Source organism: Panulirus ornatus, chromosome 58, assembly GCF_036320965.1.
Source record: "Panulirus ornatus isolate Po-2019 chromosome 58, ASM3632096v1, whole genome shotgun sequence".
In the NCBI taxonomy this organism is placed as follows: Eukaryota; Metazoa; Arthropoda; class Malacostraca; order Decapoda; family Palinuridae; genus Panulirus; species Panulirus ornatus.
Window position 1 is genome coordinate 18,823,025 of NC_092281.1, and position 24,179 is coordinate 18,847,203.

Below are 24,179 nucleotides of genomic sequence, written 5' to 3' on the forward strand. Positions count from 1 at the left end.
TGTGTATGGGGGGAGTTGGGCCATTTCTTTCGTCTGTTTCCTTGCGCTACCTCGCAAACGCGGGAGACAGCGACAAAGTATAATAAAAATAAAATATTCTTTTTCTTTCATACTATTCACCATTTCCCGCCTCAGCGAGGTAGCATTAAAAACAGAGGACTGGGCCTCTGAGGAAACATCCTCACCCGGCCCCCTTCTCTGTTCCTTCCTTTGGAAAATTAAAAAAAAAAAAGTGAGGGGAAGATTTCCAGCCCCCCTGCTCCCTTCCCTTTTAGTCGCCTTCTACGACACGCAGGGAATACATGGGAAGTATTCTTTCTCCACTATCCCTAGGGAGGATATATATATACATATATATGTATATATGTATGTATGTATATATGTATATATGTATGCATGGATGCTAGGCGTGGGCTATGGATAGAGTTGTGCGCAGGAGGGTGGATGTGCTGGAAATGAGATGTTTGAGGACAATGTGTGATGTGAGGTGGTTTGATCGAGTAAGTAATGTAAGGGTAAGAGAGATGTGTGGAAATAAAAAGAGCGTGGTTGAGAGAGCAGAAGAGGGTGTTTTGAAATGGTTTGGGCACATGGAGAGAATGAGTGAGGAAAGATTGACCAAGAGGATATATGTGTCGGAGGTGGAGGGAACGAGGAGAAGTGGGAGACCAAATTGGAGGTGGAAAGATGGAGTGAAAAAGATTTTGAGTGATCGGGGCCTGAACATGCAGGAGGGTGAAAGGCAGGCAAGGAATAGAGTGAATTGGATCGATGTGGTATACCGGGGTTGACGTGCTGTCAGTGGATTGAATCAGGGCATGTGAAGCGTCTGGGATAAACCATGGAAAGTTGTGTGGGGCCTGGATGTGGAAAGGGAGCTGTGGTTTCGGGCATTATTGCATGACAGCTAGAGACTGAGTGTGAACGAATGGGGCCTTTGTTTTCTTTTCCTAGTGCTACCTTGCACACATGAGGGGGGAGGGGGATGGTATTCCATGTGTGGCGAGGTGGCGATGGGAATGAACAAAGGCAGACAGTGTGAATTGTGTGCATGGGTATATAGGTATGTGTCTGTGGGTGTATATATATGTGTACATTGAGATGTATAGGTATGTATATTTGCGTGTGTGGACGTGTATGTATATACATGTGTATGGGGTGGGTTGGGCCATTTCTTTCGTCTGTTTCCTTGCGCTACCTCGCAAACGCGGGAGACAGCGACAAAGCAAAATAAATATATATATATTTTTTTTTTTTTCAAACTATTCGCCATTTCCCACGTTAGCGAGGTAGCGTTAAGAACAGAGAATTGGGCCACTGAGGGAATATCCTCACCTGGCACCCTTCTCTGTTCCTTCTTTTGGAAAATTAAAAAAAATTGAGAGGGGAGGATTTCCAGCCCCCCGCTCCCTCCCCTTTTAGTCGCCTTCTACGACACGCAGGGAATACGTGGGAAGTATTCTTTCTCCCCTATCCCCAGGGATATATATATATAAATATATATAAATGTTATATATGTATATGGGACAGCAGCTATACTTTTAATTTTTAGTGGGTGGCTTCCTGTGAACAAAAAGAGCTGAGTAAATAATGGGCAGCATCCTACACACTGTTTCCTGTGCAAAGAGTGTCAGCCATATCGACATGGTGAGCTAGCTTTTTCAAGACGTAGGATGGTATTGTAAATGGTTCGTAAAACTATTGAGCATCCTCATTAAAATTCTGGTAAATACAAGAAACTAAATCTTTATGATTCTTTTTGTTGAGACAAACCATGATCCTCCCTTTGTATAACTTAATGTTATTTATCTTTAATGAAAGCTATTGTGTAGTGCTTTATATCCTGAACTATCATGTTGGAAAGGTTTTACCTCAGAATGAAACATGGCCTGGGAGGGAAGTGACTATGACTAATGAAGAATTTTATTCTACTTTAAAGGATTTTCTTGTTTACTTTCCTACTCTAATGTATGGTTGCTCTAGTGTTGTTATATGATAACCAAAAATAAAGTTGATTTATTGGAAAAAGATCTTATCTGCCATACTGTGGTTATGCTAGAATTTACTGGTGAATTGCACGACTTTTGTGTGACTTATCTTGTTTATCCCTGGGGATAGGGGAGAAAGACTACTTCCCACGTATTCCCTGCGTGTCGTAGAAGGCGACTAAAAGGGGAGGGAGCGGGTGGCTGGAAATCCTCCCCTCTCGTTTTTTTTTTAATTTTCCAAAAGAAGGAACAGAGAAGGGGGCCAGGTGAGGATATTCCCTCTTAAGGCCCAGTCCTCTGTTCTTAACGCTACCTCGCTAATGCGGGAAATGGCGAATAGTATGAAAGAAAGAAAAGAAATGTATATGTTATATAACCTCAGGACCCCTGCTCCAGGGACTCCTGAAGCTTAAAGGCTGTGCTTCATTGAGTAGCAGGAAAGGATGAACTCTTTTGGAGTAGGAAGTTTGATTACATTGTACTCTTATTATACAACCTCGCTGGAAAACACTTTTTACTTGCAGTACAACCAAAGTAGATTGAGTCCAGGTATGCATTTTTGATTTTCATATCTAACTGACTTAAAGGCTGCAGTCTGACTCTCAAATCACTTGTCTGTTAACCCTCAAATAAGGAATAATAGCCTTTATTCATCCTGTCCTGGTTGGAGTGGGTTTTAGGGAGATTTTGCTTGTATTTTCAGATTCTGCTTTTCATATTTTGTCCGTAGTACATTATTGAATACTGTTGAGTAGTTTGAAATGTGTTTGACTATACAAGTAATATAAGATTTTTGGATTATGTAGTAATTGATAGGCATGCAAAGGGGAGACTATTGGATGTGAATGTGCTGAGAGGGGTGGGATGTCTGAACATTACTTAGAGGTGAGGATGAAGGTTTGTAAAGGCTTTGGGAAATGTGGAAATGATATGGGTGGGAAGAGGGTTGTGAAAGTGGGTGAGCTTGAAAAAGAGGCTTGTGAAAACACATACTAAGAGAGACTTAGTGTTGACTGGCAAGAAGCAAGAATGAATGAATCTGTGGGTATGGATGATGAATTGGAGGTATTTAGGGACATTGCTTACATATGTGGGAGAAGTTTAAAGAGGTATATAGGCATTACTCCTAGGGATGTGGAAGAAAGAATACTTTCTATGACTAAAAGGATGGGATGATGGTTAAGAAACTTTGATTTTTAAAAGTTGGAAAAGAAAAAAGAGCCACGTTAGGAGTGATCATCCTCCTTAAAGGATCAGGCTGGGATATCTGAAAGTGTGTGGATGTAACAGAGATGAAAAGAAGATATAGATAGATAGTATGTTTGAGGAGAGGAACTGGGATGTTCTATCTCTGAGTGAAACACCCAAAGGGAAAGAATGATTTGGGAATGTAACTGAGGGGTAAAGTCAGGTATTGATATGAGGATGAGAGCTAAGGAAGGGATAGCACTGATGCTGAAGGAGGAGTTGTGGAAATGTGTGAAAGAATGTTAAGAGGTGAGAACCCCAGACTGCTGTGGGAAAAAATGAAGTGCTTAATAAGAGATGGGTGAGTATTTGTGGTTATGCACCTAGAAATGAGATGATTAAGGAAGTGAGGACTCAGAATGTTTTGGGAAGAGCTGCATGAGCATGTCAGCAGTGTTTATGCGAGAAATTGAGGGTTAGTGATGGGTGAATTAAATGTGAGAGTAGGCAGTATGGCAGTTGTGGGTATAATTGGGGGTATGGGGTACTTGTGAATAAAAATGGTGGACAGCTTGACTTGTAGAGCTCAGTGCTGAAAAAGAACTTGCCGTTGAGAAGACGTGATTTAAAAAGAGGGATGCACTGGATTAGGAAAGATGGAAAGGAGACATTGTTGGATTATTCATTAATTGATAGGTGTGCATATGAGAAACTCTTGGATGTGAATGTACCGAAAGGGGCAGTTAGTGAGATGTCTGATTAGTCCTTGGTGGAGATGAGGATGAAGGTTTGTATGAGCTTTAGGAAAAGATGTAATGATATGTGTGGGAAGGGGGCTGTAAAAGTGTGTGAGCTTGGAAAAGAGGATTGTGAGAACCTAGAGAGATTGAATGTGGAATGGCAGAAGGTGAGAATAGATGAAAGCTAAGGAAGTGGGTGAGGAATAGGAGGTATTTAGGGAAGCACTCCTTACTCCACATGTTGTCCTTCACCTAAAGCTGCTTACCCTCCACTCTACCTACTTGCACACACATCATATGTTCTTGAAAAAGCTCTTGTCTGCTTCTAATAACTTTCCTTTCTCATTGTATGTTCATAACATATTTATCAACTCTATCTACTTTCTCCTGATCTTTAAATGTTACTGACAAATTCGCTTGTTTTTCTAAGTATTTCTCAGAAAGTTTCTTCAAAGCCAACACCAGATCCACCTATTCTGTGCCACTCCTGAAACCACATTGTTCCTCCCCAGTCTGATGCTTTTTGCATGCCACCACTCTTTCAATCACCATTCTTCCATACAACATACCAGGCAGAATCAACTCACTTTTTTCAACGTACCTATATAAAATGGCACTATAAATGCATTCCCTGCACTAGACTGGCCCTTTGCCAGTGGCCTGATAAGGGTGATCCTTTAAAGGCTAAGAAGTGGCACTGGAGTTCACTAGTTAAGGAGACTATTGCCATGGCCATATTGAGGGATTTCCTGAAGGGATCAGGTATCAGAGATATAGATAGATAGATAGATAAATGCATTCCACCTATCCTCAGGCTCCTCATCATGATCGTTACATACTTTAAAAAATTAACTAACCAATCATCAACAAAGTCACTGCCTTTCTTAAGAAGTTCATCTGCAATACTACCCACTCCAGACGCCAAGAGACTGCATACTCACCCCTCTCTCCAAAACTCTTGCATTTACCTCCCTAACCACCCCGTCCACAAACAAATTAAACAACCATGTAGACATCACACACCCCTGCCACAGACCGACATTCACTAGGAACCAATCACTCTCCTCTTTTCCTACTCGTACACATGCCTTACATCCATGGTAGAAACTTTTCACTCCTTCTAGCAACTTACCTCCCACACCATATACTCTTAAGACCTTCCACAAAGCATCTCTATCACCCCTATCATATGCCTTCTCCAGATCCTTAAATGCCACATACAAATCCATCTGTTTTTCTAAGTATTACTCACACACACATTTTTCAAAGCAAACACCTGATCCACACATCCTCTACCACTTCTGAAACTACAGTGCTCCTCCCCAATCTGATGCTCTGTACATGCCTTCATCCTCTCAGTCAATACCCTCCCATATAATTTCCCAGGAATACTCAACAAACTTATGCCTCTTTAGTTTGACCACTCACCCTTATCCCCTTTGCCTTTGTACATTGGCACTATGCATGTATTTCGCCAATCCTCAGGCACTTCACCATGATCCATGTATACATTGAAAATCCTTACCAACCAGTCAACCACACAGTCACCCCCTTTTTATTAAATTCTACTGCAGTGCCATCCAAACCGCCACCTTGCCAGATTTTATCTTCCACAAAGCTTTTACTACCTCTTCTCTCTTTACCAAACCATTGTCCCTGACCCTCTCACTTCACACACCACCCCAACCAAAGCACCCTATATCTGCCTTTCTATCATCAAACACATTCAGGCAAACCTTCAGAATACTCACTCCATCTTCTCATTCATCACTACCTGTTCTCTTGTCTTGTGCACATTATTTACCTTCAGAGCTGATTTTTTGAAACCTAAAAATAATTCTTTGCCATTGATATTACGCAGCACAACTGGAGTTGAAGACACCAGAGAGCAAGGTCCTTGATGAGCTGCCAAGTGTTGAAGATGTTGCTTCAGATGTGCTTAATGCCAACCATACAGAGGAAGTGACACCACCTGTGCATGATGACTCACCTCTACCCAAGAAAGAGCCTCTGGAAATGTTAGCAAAAGCTGGTAAGTTTTTGATGTTTTACGAATCACTAATGAAAACTTATATTCAAGATTAGTTAGTTTGATTACACCTTGATTTTAGAGGTTGAATGTAGTTAATGTATGGGCTGCTTTCTTATAAAGTGCTACTTTAAGCAAATATGTTTTTCCTATAGGAACCCATGTATACAAGCTGGCTATGCTCCTTTTAAATGTTTTTTCCTTTGAAAGACAAAATGTGTTGATGTACAGTGAATGTACAAGTATAGATGTTATTTTGCTAAAAATTACAGAATGAATAACATGAGCTCTTACTGGATATGGTTGCGAAGCTTGCTTAAAGGAGGTGGGTTGAACTGTAGGGGTAAGTGACAGGATTAAGGGAATGAAGGGCAAGATTGTTAGGAAATGAAAATGTAGGTGAACTTGTAGGTGGAACTGGTTATGTAGAATCATCTGGCATCCCTTGATGTTTCAGTTTGATGATAATTGTGTGTAATGGTATCATGGTTGGTAGTAGTTGGTAGGCAGCCACTGAGCAGGGAGTTGTATTACTAGTACTACCTGTATGGGTATTAGGAAGGCTAGTAATGGCTGCTTAGTGAGCTAGCTCTTCAGTAGTCGTCAGGTTTCACTCCTGACCCAGGTAGCTGTCTTTTCTTTGTGTCCCACCCACACATGGACAGATGGCATTCTGTCCACAAATATGCAACCTCTCCTTTGTCACACATAACACTTGACACCACTTAAGTTACACAACTCATTCTTCATAACTCCTAATTTTCCTGCAGTGAGCAGTAATTACAATATGCTAGCCCTTCCTTTTGGCAAAATGGTAGGAGTGGTAGATAGAAGTGGTAGGTAGGAACATTGGACAGGAACATTAAGTAGAAACATTGGGTAGAAGTAGTTGGTGGGAGCATTAGGTTGAGGTATTAGGTTGGAACATTAGGTAGAAGTATACAGAAGAAGCATCTGGAAACTGTTAGAATTCCCCCATGAGTGGCCTGTTTAGGATGAGGCATAAAGGCTAAGAATTGGCACAGGAGTTCACCAGTTATGGGGAGTCTTTTGCTGTGGGCATCCCCTTAAGGAAGTTTCTGAAGGGAATGGGCATCAGAGAGACAGATAGATAGAGAGATTATGGTATCACATTTTGCAAAGTTTTTATCGAGGATGTAAGGCATGTGTACGTGTAGGAAGAGAGGAAAGTGATTGGTTCTCAGTGAATGTAGGTTTGCGGCAGGGGTGTGTGATGTCTCCATGGTTGTTTAATTTGTTTATGGATGGGGTTGTTAGGGAGGTGAATGCAAGAGTTTTGGAAAGAGGGGCAAGTATGAAGTCTGTTGGGGATGAGAGAGCTTGGGAAGTGAGTCAGTTGTTGTTCGCTGATGATACAGCGCTGGTGGCTGATTCATGTGAGAAACTGCAGAAGCTGGTGACTGAGTTTGGTAAAGTGTGTGAAAGAAGAAAGTTAAGAGTAAATGTGAATAAGAGCAAGGTTATTAGGTACAGTAGGGTTGAGGGTCAATTCAATTGGGAGGTGAGTTTGAATGGAGAAAAACTGGAGGAAGTGAAGTGTTTTAGATATCTGGGAGTGGATCTGGCAGCGGATGGAACCATGGAAGCGGAAGTGGATCATAGGGTGGGGGAGGGGGCGAAAATTCTGGGAGCCTTGAAGAATGTGTGGAAGTCGAGAACATTATCTCGGAAAGCAAAAATGGGTATGTTTGAAGGAATAGTGGTTCCAACAATGTTGTATGGTTGCGAGGCGTGGACTATGGATAGAGTTGTGCGCAGGAGGATGGATGTGCTGGAAATGAGATGTTTGAGGACAATGTGTGGTGTGAGGTGGTTTGATCGAGTAAGTAACGTAAGGGTAAGAGAGATGTGTGGAAATAAAAAGAGCGTGGTTAAGAGAGCAGAAGAGGGTGTTTTGAAATGGTTTGGTCACATGGAGAGAATGAGTGAGGAAAGATTGACCAAGAGGATATATGTGTCGGAGGTGGAGGGAACGAGGAGAAGAGGGAGACCAAATTGGAGGTGGAAAGATGGAGTGAAAAAGATTTTGTGTGATCGGGGCCTGAACATGCAGGAGGGTGAAAGGAGGGCAAAGAATAGAGTGAATTGGATCGATGTGGTATACTGGGGTTGACGTGCTGTCAGTGGATTGAATCAAGGCATGTGTATGGGGGTGGGTTGGGCCATTTCTTTCGTCTGTTTCCTTGCGCTACCTCGCAAACGCGGGAGACAGCGACAAAGCAAAAAAAAAAAAAAAAAAAAAAATTGCATACTTGCTTAAATCTCGTCTGCATTACCTAGTACTGCTTTTACAGTCATGGAAGGTAAGCCATGTGCTGTACCGGTGTCTTCTGCTTCTTCATCAGTATCTAAAGAGATCAAAACATTTAATTTTATTTTGTGTGTAATACTTTTCTTGATTTCATATTACAGAGCTCACTTTTGTCACATGTTGGGTGTTTTTGACACATGATTAAGGGGTTTACAGCTTTAAATTATGATAAAAATTTAGCTGAAAATGTGCTCCACATAAACACATGGTGGTGGTGTGAGTGGGTAATGTGGTCTGAATTGAAACTGTGTTATATTTACATCGTGGTGCAGAGTAGTTTGCTTGACAGTTCATTGTTCAATGCAAAATAGTTCGCCTGATAGTTTAATGTTGGACGTTGCTACCTCTCCATCTTTGTGATTCAAAATCAGCTCATTGCTGAGTGAAATGAATCTGTGTTCCCTAATTGATAGGTGACATTAAAGTGATTTGGCATTACTCAAGATGACTGTTTGGGGCCTACCTGTACTGTGACATTGTTACATCTGAATCTTGATTTTGTCAGGAAATATATGAAAATAATTGTACTTTGGTGCTTGTAATCTTGATTCTGTCAGTTTACAGTATATACTTCATTATGTACTGTGATATTTAAACCATTATCGCATTTATAACATTGAAGTCTTGAATTTATCGGTTGATTTTGAAGACTATTCAAGTCCAGACCATAATTCTATGGTTAGATTTTAACCTCCATCATTTTGATTTACGCACAAGTTGATTGGTCCTGTGTGGATGAAAATTTTACTCATCCATGAGTTTCCCTCAAGGATGCTTCTACCTATCCTTAGAGCCGTGATTATAGCTTTTGAAGTTTTTATCCATGTGTTATCAGACACTCCTCTAAAAATCACATAAATGATTTTATTTGATAAGGCCATGCCTTTGCAGTTGATGTCTCATGTGATGAAATGTAATAATTGAGAATTCAGGTGATTGGTAACGTGATGTTGAGTAAGGATCCTCTCATTGTTTTGTATTTATTAAGATTTTGAGTATTTTTGTAATGTAAACTCCGTTGGTAATTTGATTTTAATCTCGTGTCATGTTTTCTTCATAACTGGAAATATGATTTTAATGGCAACATTAATGTCCTCACAGTGTGGCCTGAGGATGAGTACATTGTAGAGTATTCTCTTGAATATGGATTTTTGCGACTGTCACCAGCCACTCGACAACGCCTCAACATTCCAGTCAAAATTGTCACTCTCGATCCCATGAAAGATGCCTGCTTTGGTGACTCTTTGTCCAGATTTATCCTGGATGAGTTTTTAGGCTATGATGACATCCTCATGGGGTCCATCAAGAGTCTGGCTGAAAAAGAAGAAAATAAAGGTTATCTCCGGTAAGTAACACTGGAATATCTGCTTTAAGAGTTTCTTTTGATTAGGTACATATGAAAACAATGATTCCTGTAGAAATGGCCAGTAATGCTTCCATGGTATTGTATAGTTTTCTCATAGACTTATTGTTTTTACCATTAAACATATACAAGTTGGAAAAAATTCACGCGTTACAGAGAGATGAATGATATAAAATTGTAATCTAGCATTCAAATTTTTCTGTTGAATTTGTTGTATGAGGTGGTACTCATGTAAAAAATTGAAGCCAGCTTTATTAGATATGATAGAACTGCCTTGGAAGCCTGCTTTATTAGATATGATAGAACTGCCTTGGACAAGTGTAAAAGTTTTGTCATAGGTATAGAGGTGTTGTGACAAATAAAGGAAAGCCAGTGTGTATGAGCTCAAGTGTCAAAGAAGAGTTTTAAAGCATTGTATGAGGTTGTAAAGAAATGAGAAGATTTATTTACAGGATGTGTTTGGTTCTTTTATAATCTTCTATTTTAATTAATGTGAAAATAGAATAGGATATTAAATTCATGACAGACTGCAATGAGTGGTTTAAGGACAGATGTGAAAGTGGTGATCTTAATTTTCATGAAGCAAATATATATGTTGATTGTGAAGTTTATAGGCAAATTTTGTAAACGAATGATTATTTTCATTTAAGTTATTTTATGAAATGCTCTTGAATTAGGCTCAGAAACTTGAACATTTTTGTGTGAATATTATTCTTGGAAACTTATTATATTCTTTGTATGGATGCTATCAGTTAGTGGAAAAGTAGATGCATATTAGCCTTTTATCTTTAAGTCTGTATATATTGCTGCATAGATCATTCACTTATATCCTGAACATACATTATGTGATAGTAAGATATATTGATTATATGTCATTACAGTTCACATTCAGTTTTATGTTGTGTGTAATTGTGAATCAGTTGCAGGCTGTAGGTATTTAGGTTTTTTGAGAATATTGTTTGAAATGTTGTTTGTCTTTAGGAATGTGGTTACTGGAGAACATTACCGCTTTGTGAGTATGTGGATGGGTGGGAGCAACTATCTTGCAGCAGCATTTGTAATGGTAGTGTTTACTTTGAGTGTATCCATGCTGTTGCGTTACTCCCACCATCAGATCTTCCTCTTCATTGTGGACCTTCTCCAGATGTTGGAACTCAATGTGGCCATTACCTTCCCTGCAGCTCCCATGTTAACTGTGATTCTTGCACTTGTTGGTAAGATGATGTTACATTGCAGTATTTAGATTAGATGTATTGCAAACAGTTTTTCTACCTCAATAGTAATTCTGATGATTTGTGTATAGAAAAGAGAGTTAATAACAATATGTTCTTAGGATGAAAGTAAAGTTGAGAGTTATCATCATCACATCAAAATTATAGGAAACCAAAAGAAGGAACAGAGAAGAGGTCCAGGTGAGGATATTCCCTCAAAGGCCCAGTCCTCTGTTCTTAACGCTACCTCGCTATCGCGGGAAATAGCGAATAGTATAAAAAAAAAAAATGTTAATGTAACATAAATGCATTTACTTATCCCCGGGGATAGGGGAGAAAGAATACTTCCACATATTCCCTGCGTGTCGTAGAAGGCGATTAAAAGGGAAGGGAGCAGGGGTCTAGAAATCCTCCCCTCCAGTTTTTGCTTTTCCAAAAGAAGGAACAGAGAAAGGGGCCAAGTGAGGATTTTCTCTCTGAGGCTCAGTCCTCTGTTCTTAACACTACCTCGCTAATGTGGGAAATGGCAAATATGTATGAAAAAAAAAATGCATTTGCTATGTGTTTGGTGGTTTGAAAGTTGTGTAGTACAGAATATTTAAAATGTGCCATTTCTTGTTCATATTCATTGCAGCACCACTGATTGTGTACAGTATACTCTCAATCTTCAAGGTATATTATTTTCCAGTTCCTTAAACTTTTGATCGTTTTCCATACTGAACCTAGTTTCTTTGTTCCTGTGATTGTTAATCATTTTAATAGAATCTCTTTTGCAGGCATGGAAGCCATTATGTCCGAGTTCTTCAATGACACCTCAACAGCCTTCTACATAATTGTGTTAGTGTGGGTTTGTGACCAATACGAAGCTATCTGCTGCCACACAGCCATTACTCGACGACACTGGCTACGCTTTTTCTACCTTTACCATTTTGCCTTTTATGCATACCACTACCGTTTCAATGGCCAGGTAAGAGCTATGTTAAAGCACTTTTTTCACAACTTTGCAGACAAAGCATATGTGTTGCATAGTCTTACTGATGCCTGTTATTAGTATCATTCCACATCATTATTAAATCTTTCTTGCAAATTTGATAACTGCTGACCAGTACATATTTAGCATATTGATTGGACATCATAAGTTTAGAAGTTTGCTTTATTACAATTGGACTTGGCAAAAATAACAGAAAATACAGTTGTTTTAGGTTCAAATATTGGTAAGTTGTTCCCTCAGAATTTGCTATGACCCATTACAAAATTCATTCTCTGAGAAAGAAATAAGCTGTAGGTGCCTCAGTTTGGTACAGTCATGTTTTCCATTCAAACTTTTTATTCGTCCCTCTAACCACTCATATTTTCTTATATCACACTGTACCACATTGAAGCTTCATTTTTAGTGGTATATTTTTTCATGTACATCCTGAGTTAACACAGGGGATGTGTTCCAGGAAATTGCAACTGGATATTGGACCACATTGTACTGCAAGATTTAGTGGGGTTATGTTCCGTGGGGGAGATTTCTCAACCTGATTTGCTCTTTGAAAGATGAGAAAAATGCCCCAAAATGTGTGGTATGATGCTGGTACTTTATTAATACAAGTATTAGTATGAGTAATATTAATTAGGTGCTGTCAATGGACTGAACCTGGGCATGTGAAGTGTCGGGGCAAACCATGATAAGGTCTATGGGGTCTGGTTGTGGATAGGTTGCTGTGGTTTCGGTGCATAACCCATAACAACTTTAGACTAAGCGTGAACGAATGTGGCCTTTTTGTCTTTTTCCTGGTGCTACCTCACTGAAGTGTAGGGGGAGATGCTTTTTTGATTTGATTGCCTTACATATTTGGAAACTGACAGCTTGTTTTCTTTGCAGTACTCGTGGCTAGCCCTGATGACCTCTTGGCTCTTCATCTTGGTGAGTGTCTTTCTATGTTTGTAGTTAATAGATATGAAAATGTCATATGGTAAACAAATAGACTAGCAGCAATGTAGTCTTGGTACTATGGTCCTGACTTATGGATATGCACTAAAATATTTGTATATGAATGTATGGAAAGGTCTGTGGGGCCGGGATGTAGATAGGGAGATGTGGTTTTGGTGCATTACACATGACAGCTAGAGACTGGATGCGAATGAATATGGCCTTTTTTGTCTGTTTTTCTGGTGCTATCCCACTGAAGCGAGGGTTAGCGATGCTGTTACGTGTGTGGTGGGGTAGTAACAGGAATGGATGAAGGCAAGCAAGTATGAATATGTATATGTCTGTGTATGTGTGAATATGTTGACATGTATATGTATGTATATGTGTGTGTATGGGCATTTATGTATATATATATATATATATATATATATATGTATATGAGTGGATGGGCCATTCTTTGTCTGTTTCCTGGCGCTACCTTGCTGATGCAGGAAACAGCGATTAAGTATAATGAATATTTTTTTTTTTTTTTTTTTTTTTTTTTTTTGTCTCCCACGTTTGCGAGGTAGCGCAAAGAAACAGACGAAAGAGATGGCCCAACCCACCCCCATACACATGTATATACATACGTCCACACGCAAATATACATACCTACACAGCTTTCCATGGTTTACCCCAGACGCTTCACATGCCCTGATTCAATCCACTGACAACACGTCAACCCCGGTATACCACATCGATCCAATTCACTCTATTCCTTGCCCTCCTTTCACCCTTCTGCATGTTCAGGCCCCAATCACACAAAATCTCTTTCACCCCATCTTTCCACCTCCAATTTGGTCTCCCACTTCTCCTCGTTCCCTCCAGCTCCGACATATATATCCTCTTAGTCAATCTTTCCTCACTCATTCCCTCCATGTGCCCAAACCATTTCAAAACACCCTCTTCTGCTTTCTCAACCACGCTCTTTTTATTTCCACACATCTCTCTTACCCTTACGTTACTTACTCGATCAAACCACCTCACACCACACATTGTCCTCAAACATCTCATTTCCAGCACATCCATCCTCCTGTGCACAACTCTATCCATAGCCCATGCCTCGCAACCATACAGCATTGTTGGAACCACTATTCCTTCAAGCATACCCATTTTTGCTTTCCGAGATAATGTTCTTGACTTCCACACATTCTTCAAGGCTCCCAGGATTTTCGCCCCCTCCCCCACCCTATGATCCACTTCCGCTTCCATGGTTTCATCCGCTGCCAGATCCACTCCCAGATATCTAAAACACTTTACTTCCTCCAGTTTTGCTCCATTCAAACTTACCTCCCAATTGACTTGACCCTCAACCCTACTGTACCTAATAACCTTGCTCTTATTCACATTTACTCTTAACTTTCTTCTTTCACACACTTTACCAAACTCAGTCACCAGCTTCTGCAGTTTCTCACATGAATCAGCCACCAGCGCTGTATCATCAGTGAACAACAACTGACTCACTTCCCAAGCTCTCTCATCCCCAACAGACTTCATACTTGCCCCTCTTTCCAAAACTCTTGCATTTACCTCCCTAACAACCCCATCCATAAACAAATTAAACAACCATGGAGACATCACACACCCCTGCCGCAAACCTACATTCACTTAGAACCAGTCACTTTCCTCTCTTCCTACACGTACACATGCCTTACATCCTCGATAAAAACTTTTCACTGCTTCTAACAACTTTCCTCCCACACCATATATTCGTAATACCTTCCACAGAGCATCTCTCTCAACTCTATCATATGCCTTCTCCAGATCCATAAATGCTACATACAAATCCATTTGCTTTTCTAAGTATTTCTCATACATTCTTCAAAGCAAACACCTGATCCACACATCCTCTACCACTTCTGAAATCACACTGCTCTTCCCCAATCTGATGCTCTGTACATGCCTTCACCCTCTCAATCAATACCCTCCCATATAATTTACCAGGAATACTCAACAAACTTATACCTCTGTAATTTGAGCACTCACTCTTATCCCCTTTGCCTTTATACAATGGCACTATGCACGCATTCCGCCAATCCTCAGGCACCTCACCATGAGTCATACATACATTGAATAACCTTATCAACCAGTCAATAATACAGTCACCCCCTTTTTTAATAAATTCCACTGCAATACCATCCAAACCTGCTGCCTTGCCGGCTTTCATCATCCGCAAAGCTTTTACTACCTCTTCTCTGTTTACAAAATCATTTTCCCTAACCCTCTCACTTTGCACACCACCTCGACCAAAGCACCCTATATCTGCCACTCTATCATCAAACACATTCAACAAACCTTCAAAATACTCACTCCATCTCCTTCTCACATCACCACTACTTGTTATCACTTCCCCATTTGCGCCCTTCACTGAAGTTCCCATTTGCTCCCTTGTCTTACGCACTTTATTTACCTCCTTCCAGAACATCTTTTTATTCTCCCTAAAATTTAATGATACTCTCTCACCCCAACTCTCATTTGCCCTCTTTTTCACCTCTTGCACCTTTCTCTTGACCTCCTGTCTCTTTCTTTTATACATCTCCCACTCAATTGCATTTTTTCCCTGCAAAAATCGTCCAAATGCCTCTCTCTTCTCTTTCACTAATAATCTTACTTCTTCATCCCACCACTCACTACCCTTTCTAATCAACCCACCTCCCACTCTTCTCATGCCACAAGCATCTTTTGCGCAATCCATCACTGATTCCCTAAATACATCCCATTCCTCCCCCACTCCCCTTGCTTCCATTGTTCTCACCTTTTTCCATTCTGTACTCAGTCTCTCCTGGTACTTCCTCACACAAGTCTCCTTCCCAAGCTCACTTACTCTCACCACCCTCTTCACCCCAACATCCACTCTTCTTTTCTGAAAACCCATACAAATCTTCACCTTAGCCTCCACAAGATAATGATCAGACATCCCTCCAGTTGCACCTCTCAGCACATTAACATCCAAAAGTCTCTCTTTTGTGCGCCTGTCAATTAACACGTAATCCAATAACGCTCTCTGGCCATCTCTCCTACTTACATACGTATACTTATGTATATCTCGCTTTTTAAACCAGGTATTCCCAATCACCAGTCCTTTTTCAGCACATAAATCTACAAGCTCTTCACCATTTCCATTTACAACACTGAACACCCCATGTATACCAATTATTCCCTCAACTGCCACATTACTCACCTTTGCATTCAAATCACCCATCACTATAACCCGGTCTCGTGCATCAAAACCACTAACACACTCATTCAGCTGCTCCCAAAACACTTGCCTCTCATGATCTTTCTTCTCATGCCCAGGTGCATATGCACCAATAATCACCCATCTCTCTCCATCAACTTTCAGTTTTACCCATATTAATCGAGAATTTACTTTCTTACATTCTATCACATACTCCCACAACTCCTGTTTCAGGAGTACTGCTACTCCTTCCCTTGCTTTTGTCCTCTCACTAACCCCTGACTTTACTCCCAAGACATTTCCAAACCACTCTTCCCCTTTACTCTTGAGCTTCGTTTCACTCAGAGCCAAAACATCCAGGGTCCTTTCCTCAAACATACTACCTATCTCTCCTTTTTTCACGTCTTGGTTACATCCACACACATTTAGACACCCCAGTCTGAGCCTTCGAGGAGGATGAGCACTCCCTGCGTGACTCCTTCTTCTGTTTCCCATTTTAGAAAGTTAAAAAATATCCCTGGGGATAGGGGTGAAAGAATACTTCCCACGCGTTCCTCGCGTGTCGTAGAAGGCGACTAGAGGGGACGGGAGCGGGAGGCCAGAAATCCTCCCCTCCTTGTATTTTTTAACTTTCTAAAATGGTATAATGAATATAAATATAGATAAATAAAATTCAAAGAAAACCAGTTTTCCTTTTATGTGACTGATTTATTTACACATAAAAGAGATACAGACATATTCCTGAATAATTTATTGGTTATAGGTGTTGGGTCATTTGGAAGTCAAACTACCAGAATTAGGTGAATATACCCAGATTAATTTGGTAGGCTACTGAATTTCCTCAGTGTGGAGCAAAGTTGAATAGCGCTTATGCACATCTCTTGGCTGACTAGTCAGGTGCTGAGAGGGCTTAGACTAACTGGTATACCAGAGAAATAGCTTCCAAACCTGCAGTAATTATCAGTTATCTCTGATTCACATTTCCCTGATGCTAACTACACATCACCTGTGTGTAGTGCATTTATTGGGATGTGTTCCAGATGTTATTTAACCTGTGAGATATATTCAGTATTGTACATGAGGGTTACAGGTATAAATAAGCACAAGTTATGACAGTAACAATCTTTACTAATTATAGAACGACAAATAAACAATGTACAATATTGTATCTTGAATGACATTCGTAACAAGGGTTGTAACCATCAATGTAACCAATTGAAAGCATCACTGACATCAGTGTGATGCTCATAAGCTTCCAAACACCTCAGCACTTGTAATTGCACTCCCAAGGAGAGACTTTTCCTTGTTGCTTTAGATGCACACCCACAGCACTAGTATTTGCAGGCCATCTTCCAGACAGGATGGATAAAAGATCGTCAAAAAAATATTGAAAAATTGGCGAGTCACCTGTGTAAGTACAGCAAAATTTTGTATTGTACTGACAGAGGAGAGCACTCACCACTGACTGAATGTGGGCATATATGTGTACAGCACTGATTGGCCTAGTGAATATGAATAAAGAGAGCTACTCTTGACATGTGATTATTTAGGCTTATGTCTTTTGACTTTTATGGATTTTCGTAACTTTTTCTAGTTATACTAGAGCTCCAAGATGCAAGCAAGGATGCTATAACAAAGCAGCACCCAATGGGGCAGCTTTAACTGGGGTATTAGTGAAATGTTCATTGAATTATGTATAGCTAGGTACAAAGGTTTCTTATTTTCATTCAAGGTTTAAGGGAATCTCATGGACAGACTTTTGGGATAAAGTCACTTAAGAAATGTATTAGAAGGTGTAAGGTCAAAACAAAATATTTCCTCAGAAGTTGGTGTGTTATCCATGTTGTCTCTGCAGTCATGGGGGAAATTAGATGTATTATGACCCAAAATTTAAGGAAAGATGTTATGTGAAAATACTTATTTTGACTATTGTTCTTTTATGAAATTTTCATTGGAACAAAAGAAGGAACATCACTGCAGACAGCGTTAAGGTTTTCAGTTAGGTTATTATGCTCTATGCTATTTGTAGAGGTTTTCATGTACCTCTGTGACCAGCTTGATTTGTGATGGCAGGTTATGCCAGGCAGTCTCTTATTGCTGGTTTGCATTTATCAAATGTGCAACCTGACTGGTGTGGTACACGTTTATGGAACTTTACCTCTTCCTTGATGAAGAATTTGTGTGGTCTTCCCCTATGTGTTTCATAGATTTATCACTGATGCTATTTTTTCTAATTGAGGCTGTCATAATATCCAGGGATACTTTTTGTTTGGGATATTCTCAAATACCCTTAAAAAAGTCTCCTTAACCCCATAATGTCTCATTAAGTTATTCTTTTCAACCTTCAAAACTAAAGATTTTTCTGTTTAAAAAATTTGATGAACCTTGAAATTTCAAAGATATTCATGTAACAGTGAAATAGAATCACCACAGAAATATATTCAATCCAATACTATCACTTTAATTGTAAAAGTCTTGTAGATGCTTCAGCACAATGCGCTAAAGAGTGTGAGAGTATGCCTGTCGAGTTGCTGCTCTGCATGGTTTATCATATATTTTACCCACACTGTTCTGTTTTATGCTATGAATCTTTTCTTGATGTAATCAGTGATTCATATATAATTCTGTCATGACAGCAAAACTATAAAAGTTTGTTAACTTTCCAGCTGCACCAGTCAGATGCTGCATTGTCAAGGTTTGGTGGGTATTGGCAACACTACCTCCTCTTTTGCTAGAAAACTTTCTCCTGCCTTATCTTGGTCAACTTTCAGTGCTGAAAGTCATTGTCTGTAAAATCACTCTTCACATGATCGGAAGACAGATCACCATCAGACAATTCAGGATCATTGTCTGCTGGGCCTTTTAAGTCCTATCAATTTCCATCCAATTTCATGCACATCCACTTCAGCTACTGTGAAGGCTTGGTGTGTAACCTTGAAATTGAGATGCAAAACAACCATAAATATTCATATAGAGGTGTCATTCAGTTTGCATAGGTATCTGTCTGGAGTCATGAAGTGGTTCAGTTTGTCAGTATGATTAACTAGAGTATAATTTTGCAAATTAAATGAAATACAGTTTAACCTGGTGAGACATTGTTTATATGTGCTGTATTGTTCTTTACTTTGGCTTAACTGTTTATGGGAATTTAAGGTTCTCCATAAGTATTTTTCATGTAAGAGTTTTGTCACACAAATATAATTGTTAAGGGTTTTTGAAATATGACATAGTTTCAAAAATTATTACATAATATGAGGGTGCAGATCTCACACTGCACTCTGGTCCTTAGCTCCCTCACCCACCTTATGGCTTACTTTAGCTTCCATGGTTCCCCCTACTGTCTAAAACACTCCATTACCTCTGGTTTCTCCATTCAAATTTACATGCCAACGAGCCTGTCTCTCTACCTTGCTAAACTTTAAACTTACATTTATTTACATTAACTCTCAGGTCTATCCTTTTACACACTCTCTCTCTGGTTTCTCACTGGATTCTCCCAGTGGATCTATGTCATCAGCAAACATACTCATGTATATTATGAATATTTGTTCATGCCTCTAGATTGATTTGTATGTTCTTGTGTAGTAGTTTGAAGGATATTATCCATTACAGCCAAACTTCTTAACTGGTGTTGTAAGTTTATATGATGTACTTAAAGACATAAGTTGGAGTTGTTTTCATGCCTATTTTGAAGTGCATAAGAGGATATAAGAGCTGAGTGCCGAGTGCCTTAACTTGTATGCATAGTGGAGTTTTGAGAGTTTAGCCATGGTTCAGGTGTTTCAGTTTATGGTATAGCATTTTTAAACTTAGTAGCTGCTAAATTTTCTTTTACAGAACTATGCAAAGTGTTTTTTGATAATGAATGCATGGTTTTACAGTTATTACTTTGTTTCAGCATTATGTGTCCTGTATGTAGCAGGCATTATTTGGAAGTATTTTTCTTCTGCTCGAGAACAAGTGTATCTTTAGTATATTGTCCTTGCCACCACTTACATAAGTACTAATGAGTTTGAAGTAATAGTTTAGGTGTTGGGGCATATGCTAAACTTCATACATTATTGCCATAATTAAGTGATATCTCAGTGCATTATAAGATTTTCAAAAGTCCTTGTTTATCCATTTATTCATAATTGAAGATAATGATGTTCTCTTGTAGCAATGAATCATCTGTCAGTTTGCCTTTTTTCTCCATTAACAGTAAGATGATTGTAGCAAAACTTCTGAAAAACTTCCAGCAGAAACTTAAAAGATGTCGTATTTTATCTTTCTACTTATTCTATTCACATTCATTCTTCACATGTTTCTTTCAGACTTTGACATCTGGCATATCGTGCTCCTAGTTGCACACAATGCTGTCCTTCACTTATAGAGCTACTTCAGTACAGTCCTCTCAAAAGCCTCCTCCTTTCCCAGTCCTGGCATTTTCCTGCATTTTTCCCTCCTGCTTTTTACCTCTAAATGTTATTGACTTATTTACTCTTCAATAGTGAAACATGACAACTTTTCTTCTATTATCCTTGTAAATAACCTTCCTGAAAGCTTTTAAACCTTGTCCATTACTTTGCCATTACACCAAACTTATAATTTTGCTCCTCTGTTTACAATCTTAGAGTCTTGCTTGCATTTATGCTCATTTTTCTTCTTTGCACATCCATCCAGTACATAATGATCTTTGCTATTGTTCTTATGCCATCCTTCACTGAAGAACATCTAATTTATTTACATCATTCCAGTCTCCACAGTTTTTATCATTATTGAATGGAAGTCCTCTCTTCATATTTTCAATGTTAAGTTATTTGACTGTTGCATTAATTTTGCTTTCTTTTCTCCTCAGCACTCCATGCTGTACTTCTTCCACCATTATGAGTTACCAGCAATATTGCAGCAGGCACAGATTCAGCAACTGGGTCGAGTCCACACTGTTAATATTCTTCTACGCAATGTTCCAAATGTTAACAACAACAACAACCAGAATGCCACAAATAACTCAGCAAATGGCGGAGGTGAGAATGCTACCAATGGAGGTAGAGAAAATACCAACAATGGTGCAGGCGGCACTAGGAATGATGGAGTACCAAGGCCTAACCTTCCACCTATGGTCAACTTGGTGTTTCGCAACATGACTGGTGGTCTGGCTAATAACAGGAATGGAAACACATCACTGAGCTTCGTTTTTAGAAATGTAAGAAATATTGTTCAGAATCTTCAGCAGAATAATGCAACATCAACTTCAGCATCAACCAGCACCACAGCTACATCACCCGTAAGTGCTACTGCCACTAGTGTATCAGATGCATCTACTAGTTCAGCAACTGCCCCAGGATCATTATCAGCAGAGTCTGTCACTGTAAATTCCACACCCTCTGACTCTGTTTCTGTAGTACCTGGTGCAACACAGTCTGGTTCTAGGATCTTGTCTGATTCCATAACTTTGTCATCTTTTGTTGCTCCTTCCACAAATGAATCATTACCTTCTCCCCTTGAATCTTCTATTTCATCTCCAAGGGAGTCCCTTGTTACTGGTATTTCAAGTCTTCCTTCAGATACCATAAGTAATGATAGAGATTCTGTGATCTCTGATACAGCTGTAAACTCTCCTCCTATGTTTACATCTTGCTCCCAAGATTCCTCCAAGGGAAGTCAGCCTTATGGAATTTCATCCGAGTCTTCTAAGGAGGCACCATTAACAGGTACAGACCCAATGTGTTGTTCAGATTTAACTAATATGAATGAAGTTTTGCACAAAGATGGTGCAAGGTATAGAGCTATACCAGTTGGTGATGTGCCTAAGACTTATAACGGTGTTAGTAGTAACAAAGGCAAGTGTTCTGCTGATGTCACAGTGGCAAATGATACTGCCTTGGTGCTAAGTGATACTTCTGAAGTCTCAAAGGAATTAGATACAAACATCCATTTCCAAAATTTCGGTAGTATGCCATGTGGTACTGCTAGGGCCTTGGATCACCCTGCTGAACAAAGTGGAGAGTTAACGAACAGTGACAGGCAGGCAGTAAAGGTTTGTAGAAGTAATGCTGTAGCTGAAGAACTTGAACAGCCAGAACAGGAACTGAGATATCGTGTCACTTCAGAAAATTATCGTCACCACCGGCCACATTTAGATGATGAAAGCAGTGGATAGTAGAGGCAGAACACAGCATTTTTGTTATTTGGAATAAATTGTGTATAAAGTCATTCTTAAAATTAAATTCATTTAAGAAATTTGGTGTTGGCCAATAAGATACCTTTTCATTTTGTGATATATTATTTTCGTAGAATATAGTTTTTCTCATTCTTATTATATTGATGGATTAAGTTTATTTATTCTAATTTGAATTATGTGTAGTGTAGCCAAGTTGTTCCATGTTGTGCCATTATAGTAAATTATCCCAGTAATGATGGTCCTTTTGGCTGGTAGAATGGAGAACATAGAAAATGGCAATGACATGTTCATGAAATAAGTGTGACTGATTTAGGTTCAGATTTGGAACATTGCTCGTTTTAATTGATTGACGTGCATGAATTGTTTTTGACATGTATTCTTTTTTTAAGTTTCAAACCAAGAATGGTGTATATGGATATTTTTTTTACTAAAAAAAGTTATTACTGTACTGTGAAATTTGAAAGAATGAAATAAAAGATATACTGACTGACAGTTTATTTCACATATCTTGGTATTCTTTTAGCTCATGCTTAATGATTATAAACTGTACCAGTAACTTAAGCATGATCTGTCAAGTTTAAGGTGGTCATATATTTAACAGTTCCTGGAGGTTTGTTTGATCTCTCTAAACACATCAACTTTAAAAACTAATGATAATCAGCCTGAATCAACTTTAAGAAAATCCAAGATGAATTTCCATCAATCTGTCTTCTGTCAACATGATCCTGTTCAGTTACATATGTCTATCTATATATATCTCTCTGAGAGCCTGTTCCCACTTGGATCTCCTCCAAGGTCCACAGCAACAGTCTTCATAATTGAACTCCAGTGCCTCTCCTTAGACTTTAGTGCCTCATCCTGAACACTCCACTGGCAGAGGGCAACTCTGGTGCAATGTTTACAGAGGCTCCTACCTTATGTTCCTACTGACTATGTCTACCTAGTGCCCCTGCTCAGGATACCCCTCATTATTTATCAGCAGTGCACTGAATGTTCAAATAAGAACTTCCAAATGTTGAGTATACACCAGCGTGTAGATTATTGAATAAGAAGTTGTAGCAAGTCTGTCTTATCATCATTAACCCTCATTTCCATTGTAGAAACAAGGTTCTAGCAGCCTCAAATTTTTTGGACACATCCTCAACTCATTCCCAGTTTACTAGTAAGTCTTCTGTTACTTGCATTTACAAAAATGCTTATTTTTTCACTTGTTACACAAGTACACCAAGCTAATGCATCCATTAAGAAAAATGTTTACTAAACTTGTTACCATACCGTTTCCATTGCAGTGGACCTCAAATCATACCTATGGCATCATCACAATTTTTTTTTTTTTTTTTTTTTTCAAACTATTCGCCATTTCCCGCGTTAGCGAGGTAGCGTTAAGAACAGAGGACTGGGCCATTGAGGGAATATCCTCACCTGGCCCCCTTCTCTGTTCCTTCTTTTGGAAAATTAAAAAAAATTGAGAGGGGAGGATTTCCAGCCCCCCGCTCTCTTCCCTTTTTAGTCGCCTTCTACGACATGCAGGGAATACGTGGGAAGTATTCTTTCTCCCCTATCCCAAGGGATAAATATCATCACAAATGTCCTAAGTAATATTTGAATTTATCACAGCATCTATGCACCCTTTCTATGGTTTACCTTTTCTCCTTGTACTTTCACTGTACTACTGTTTACATAAAATTATTTTTCTATTTTTTTTAACTTTACACACCGTCACAAGACGTTTATATGTTGGTGTTGGATATATGATGATGATGCTCTTCTTTTTTCATGTACTGAAATTTACAGTAGCAATTTTAAGAAAAACTATAATTGAATGAAGCAAAAGTAGATTTCAGCAGAACTAAATAAGATAAGCGATGGAACTGACTATGAAAAAGTTTTAAAAGTTGCATTAAAAAATTAGGTAAAAAAGGACCTCGTGGGAATAGAGCTGTACTGTACAAACATATAATCACTAATGAGACAAGTGGGGAGGGCGATTCAAAATTGTTAGAAAAAATGAAACTCGGGTAAATAAAATA

The 24,179-nt window shown here is 39.2% G+C and overlaps 1 protein-coding gene across 4 annotated transcripts in view; it reads left to right on the forward strand.

Moving 5' to 3' along the window:
- The window catches only part of LOC139766611 (uncharacterized), a 55,942-nt gene extending 33,307 nt beyond the window's left edge, over positions 1-22,635 (forward strand). For all 4 annotated transcript variants that reach the window (XM_071695471.1, XM_071695470.1, XM_071695472.1 and 1 more), the window contains 6 exons: positions 5,778-5,948; positions 9,379-9,622; positions 10,622-10,854; positions 11,628-11,818; positions 12,722-12,763; positions 20,824-22,635. In XM_071695471.1, coding sequence (XP_071551572.1) covers positions 5,778-5,948; positions 9,379-9,622; positions 10,622-10,854; positions 11,628-11,818; positions 12,722-12,763; positions 20,824-22,128 — 2,186 coding nt within the window. In that variant the 3' untranslated portion in view covers positions 22,129-22,635. The remainder of the gene's footprint in view (positions 1-5,777; positions 5,949-9,378; positions 9,623-10,621; positions 10,855-11,627; positions 11,819-12,721; positions 12,764-20,823) is intronic.
- The last annotated feature ends 1,544 nt before the right edge of the window (positions 22,636-24,179 follow it).